At 32.2% G+C, this 5,647-nt stretch overlaps 1 protein-coding gene across 1 annotated transcript; it reads left to right on the top strand.

Annotated features, from left to right (window-relative positions):
• The first annotated feature begins 3,840 nt into the window (after positions 1-3,840).
• Positions 3,841-4,665, top strand: LOC106683300 (uncharacterized). The gene is made up of 2 exons (XM_014424673.3): positions 3,841-4,034; positions 4,114-4,665. Exons 1-2 carry the CDS (start codon positions 3,867-3,869, stop codon positions 4,582-4,584), a joined length of 639 nt encoding a protein of 212 aa, XP_014280159.1. The 5' UTR covers positions 3,841-3,866; the 3' UTR covers positions 4,585-4,665.
• The last annotated feature ends 982 nt before the right edge of the window (positions 4,666-5,647 follow it).

Genomic DNA, 5,647 nt, shown 5'->3' with positions numbered 1-5,647 from the left:
ACAATGGTCATCAGTCCGAATCCGTAATTAATGTCGAAGAGCATATCATTACCATTTACTTCTTGCCAGCAGTCTCCGGTCCTCTTGAGAGAATCCAAACCCAAAAATGAAGCATCAGAATACTTCACCTATAAGAAAATGTTATTAGATTTGGTTATGAAGAAGTTATAAACTACATAATTATAAGAATTGTCTGTAAATTCTCACGTTTGAATCCAGCGGGATTTCAGGGAAGGGTGCATTCGTAGTCCCTAGTTGTCGTTGTCGGTAATTAAATTGCTTTAGAAGTTGGTCAAGAGGAGCATTGATATTAATCCTGTTTGCATCAACAGCTACAAGAGCTGAGAACAATACAAAGACAAAGAACTTGTACATCTTGCAAATGCGAACTGACCATCATTGGCGAGAGTCTACAATATATACCAAAAGGAGACACTCCAGATGATACGAGTTGATTTCAATCTGATATGTCAATTAAAAATCCCAAATGTTCCTCCGATCTGTGAAATACAAATATTTATGTTTTTTTAGGTTAATGTATTGTTATTGAACGCACTTTGAACAATATTCATTACCTTATCTGTAATTAATTGAGTATTTCCACTTAAGGCATTACCAATCTTGCATTTTAATTAACACCTAACGTGATTATTGAGTTTGAATTATTTTTGTATTTCAAATTGACAGCAGGTATGGTTAATCATGATGTTATATATTCCGCTTAGGTATTACGTGTTAAATTAATTATTTACAGGGTTTTTTTTATCAATAATTAAATTTTCCATTATTTCAGGCACGTTATTTCTTCTTCATGTTCTTGGATCAATTTCAAGATGTTAGATTGTAAAAACCTGATTCACGTTAAATAAATTTATTCAATTTATCAATAAAAAAAATTTAAAACAGCATTTACCACAATAATCTAAACTTTTCAGGTGTCGAATTTGATTAGGATGTACTGTTTCTAGATTTTATGCTTATGTTATTTATGCTAGATGGTGATATGGTGGTGATCTTTAGATTTTTCTACCAATTAAAGGTAGCCACTACATTAACAATGGGTGAAGTTGGCCCCCATTATGAAAATTGTTAGAGTTCTGGTAACCCCTCTTTTGATTTCTTGAAATCTCAATCATTCGAGAATTATCTGTTATTTAAGAAATAAAAAATATCATTCAAAGATACGCGCAACGGGTAACTTTACAGTATGCAACTTAGATATCCTGTAACATTCTTGGTGTCATCTTCAGCACATTAGTTGCTAAGGATAACTGTTAGAACTTTTCGAGGGGTTAACAAAACTCTCAATGAAACGACAAAACATTTCGCCAAAAAGGTTTGATAGACTATTCCCATACTGAGAAGCGGTAAAAATTCTTTGTATAACATTCTTCGCGTTCAGATAGCCATCGTAAGAGTTCTAGGATTCTCAATTATTTTAAAAAAATATTCCTGTTGGTTTAGTATGGAAACACATCATAATTATTTTACCAGATCTGCAAAAAATTTTCAAAAATGCAGAGGATGGGGCCAACTTCACAGAGGTGAAGTCTCATGAAAGTCTCTAAGCCCAAGAGTCGATTCATGGATCCTGTAACAGAATGAATAATATTCTGATCATAACTCCAACCCACACCTTAGGAGTATTATACTCACTGAGCTATTCCCCTTTAATTTAAAATTCGTAAAATCGTTTATCTTTCTGTTTCTATAAATGTTATTTTCATATAGTACGGATTAGTTGGCAATATTGTCTTATACAGTAATTCATTACTCAATAAGGAAATGGCAAAGGAATATTTGAGGCAAATGATGCTTAAATTTAATTGTACTAACAACACAAGTACTGAAACCTGAAACAGTTCTGAGTATAAAGTCTGGAAAATATTGCATAGACGATTTCACACACATTTCTGCTTTCTCACACATTTCTTCGAATGATCGATTTCTACTGAAAGATACTAGGCATCGTTTAAAAAAATAATAACCAGTACCTCAGTAACTACTCATCGCTAGAAACTTTATGCTTGTACAAATAAACGGATGTGATATTGAAGGGTATATGTTCGCTATGGGGGCAATCGCATCGTACACTAGAAACGTTATTTAAGCTCAGATTTGCAATCAGGTACAAGGCCCTTGTCAAAGGAACTTATTACAAGGTAAGCTCAAATAATGGAAGTACCTGAGACAAGTTGATCGAGAGTTTCCCACTCGGTGCACTTCAAAGGAAGTTGGCTTTCCAAAGCCCCCAAGCACGAAAGTACTCAAGTAAACACTGTGTTAGACGTGGCTTTTTACAGATTACAATAAAACATAGTGATTTAGTTAACATTACAACTTTTTTAACCCATAACATTATGATTGTAAAGCCATCACCGAATAAACCTCGAATCCGAAATAGGTGGTTTGACTTTCTTGGTGGATCCACGGAATGAATCTCGAATTTCCCACTTTTGATAGGATAGTTTAGTATAAACTATCCTATCAAACTACCTTTATAAAACCCTATACCAGGAATGGTGATGTAAACAAACACCTAAAGCTGTCGCGTTATTTTCTCATCTGTTGCATTCTGACAATAATATAACAATTTTACGTCTCAGATCCTAAGTTTCAAGATCACATGATTTAACGACTAAGCAAATCAGAGAAACGCTATTTTACATCCTGAGAAATATGACGTATACATAACCTGAACCGAGAAAACTTGAATGGTTTCTTACTAACTGTACTCTAGAGGAACAGAACCAAAGAAAAATTAATTTTTATAGAAATATAAAAAGTATTTTGATTTCTTTAGAAAAAAAAATGAAATTTAATAAGCTAATAAATCTGTAAATCAATGACATGCATCTTTTAATTAGCATGGTATATAATTTTAATTCGTAATTTGGTTATGTTAATCATTCTTAATTATTTAATAAGAGTATATTATTCAATGGAATATATTTATTTTGTTTATAATTCTATTTACATAAAAATTTGTAATACACTGATTATTCATAACAATGAGTGATTTTATAATTAATTCTGTTTACTAATTATTAAGTTTTCATATTACATTAAACAAGAGAAGACATGCTTAATTTAAGATGCACTAAGCACACATTAATGATTGCTCAACTAGATTTAGTTTAACACATTATAATCTAAATTATACCAGGTAGCTAATATAATATAATTAGAGAAGTGATTAGGATAGATAGAAGGAAATGTATAATTTCTCAACAATATTGACCAGAATTCTAAACCAGACTAACAATTTAAATGACTCCAACTATATTTTGAAATATTGTTATTTTTCAACTTTTCTGAATTTGAACTTTTCACTTACCTATTATCAACAATGATATTAGACAACAATAATTTTCTAATTTATTTAAACACCATGTATCAATACAATCCAAATTTCTTTATTTAAAAGATAACTTGATAAGGTAACTAACTCATCGATAAAACTTTTTTGTAAAATGTTTATTACAATTGTAGTAGTAAGATACAGGTTTTCTGAAGTAAAATTATCCCACTTTTTGCGTTTTCCAATTCTGGGAACTTACACCCCCTTCTAATTTCTTCTTCCTTGACGACTTCCCTGTATATATCCCTGTATATAAGCCTTGCAATCAGGAATAACAGAAAAAAAATATATAACTGCCTCATTGAAATGAAACAAAATCGATCAATGACTGATAAGATAATAAATATTGAACTTCTTATTATATATTTGTATTTCACATACGGGGAATAACAAATACTATTTTGAATTGGCATTTCGAGAAGTAATCTCTTCGTATCTTTTGGAGTGTCTCCTTTTGGTATATATTGTAGACTCTCGCCAATGATGGTCAGTTCGCATTTGCAAGATGTACAAGTTCTTTGTCTTTGTATTGTTCTCAGCTCTTGTAGCTGTTGATGCAAACAGGATTAATATCAATGCTCCTCTTGACCAACTTTTAGAGCAATTTAATTACCGACAACGACAACTAGGGCCTACGAGTGCACCCTTCCCTGAAATTCCGCTGGATTCAAACGTGAGAATTTACAGACAATTCTTATAATTATGTAGTTTATAACTTCTTCATAACCAAATCTAATAACATTTTCTTATAGGTGAAGTATTCTGATGCTTCATTTTTGGGTTTGGATTCTCTCAAGAGGACCGGAGACTGCTGGCAAGAAGTAAATGGTAATGATATGCTCTTCGACATTAATTACGGATTCGGACTGATGACCATTGTTCTACCTTACCTGGAGATTGCCGGAACGAACATGTCAGCATACGCTAGGATTCAGGACAACTCCGTCCACTTATCGTATACTTTGCATCACGGTGCTGAGAAGTGCGTCACTCTGAACGAATTCCGGGTGCAGAAGATGGGAAATGTGGAATTCGGATCTTCCAGGCCTGAGTATGATAGTTCCAACTTGGACGGATTTTTCAAATTGGTTGTGAAACCATCATTGGACGGGATCATGGATTCCATGTTCGGAAAAATCGAATCTTCATTACAAGCATTGTGCAAAGTTAAGGACTTTCAAAACGTAGAGCATGTTCAGGAATTGTTAATGTCAATTTCTTAAACTTTTTTTTTTTTATTCTCAGTGAGAAAAACTGTGATATTTTACTTTTTTAAATAAATATTTATTTTGTTTGTTGTAAAATTATTGGTTACTTATTTATAAAATACCTTATTCTGTCTACTATTTTCTTGCTAAAAGATTTTTATGTACCAAGGTTTAATGTTTAGTACGAAATGTTTTGAGTCCATACAATGTTTTTGCATTCATTTATATTACATTCTATAAAATATGGTTAAGACGAAAAAAAAGTTATGTTTTTATTAATTAAACCTTTTTTTAACCAAATATGAGTTAATAAATTAATAAATATAATTAATAAATGAGATAATTGTACCTGATAAAACTTCGTCTGTGCTTAAGGCCAATCAACAATACATTGACTTCATGTCACAACTTGAAAAGATATTGGGGTCATAACCCAATATTGTATACATATATTTTCAATACCTCCTTACTACAATATATTTTCAAATAGCATTTTTAAATGGAATACACTGTGATATACACTGTTATCCCGCCAATAACATTCGTATTCATCATACCTCTAGATCTGATCGACCACTATTGATGAAACTGAATCGCTCTGTCCGTTACTATGGAAACTAATTCCCTCTCCACTTTTTCTTTCATAGTGATTCATCAGATTTATTTGGTCTGTTCCAATCTTCTGACTGATGCGCACTGTCCGTCACAATGGAAAGTAGTTCCCCTTCCACTTTTGCTCACTAACCGATTTATCTGGTCTGGTCCGATGCGGACCCGTTCACTTAGGTCCACCCACAACTGGTCTTGAACACGCATCCACAAGACGCTTATGTGGGCAAAGGTCTCGATTTATATTGTCTAGTTCAAGATCATTTAAAAGCAATAATTCAAATTATTGAATTCTAGAAATTATAAACCTGACTTTGTTTGATCTTTCAGGAATTTTTTTTTGTCACGAAAATTCTAAATTAAAACTTATCTTCACATTAGAATGTACTCAATGAATATGTGAATCCGAATCATGCTTTTGCTCAAACCGATAATTTTGGTAGCCGTATAGATGTAATTTAACAAAATA

Source organism: Halyomorpha halys, unplaced genomic scaffold (genome assembly GCF_000696795.3).
Source record: "Halyomorpha halys isolate HHAL.00 unplaced genomic scaffold, Hhal_1.1 Scaffold476.1, whole genome shotgun sequence".
Classification (NCBI taxonomy): domain Eukaryota; kingdom Metazoa; phylum Arthropoda; class Insecta; order Hemiptera; family Pentatomidae; genus Halyomorpha; species Halyomorpha halys.
This window is presented reverse-complemented; position numbering and strand designations above follow the sequence as displayed.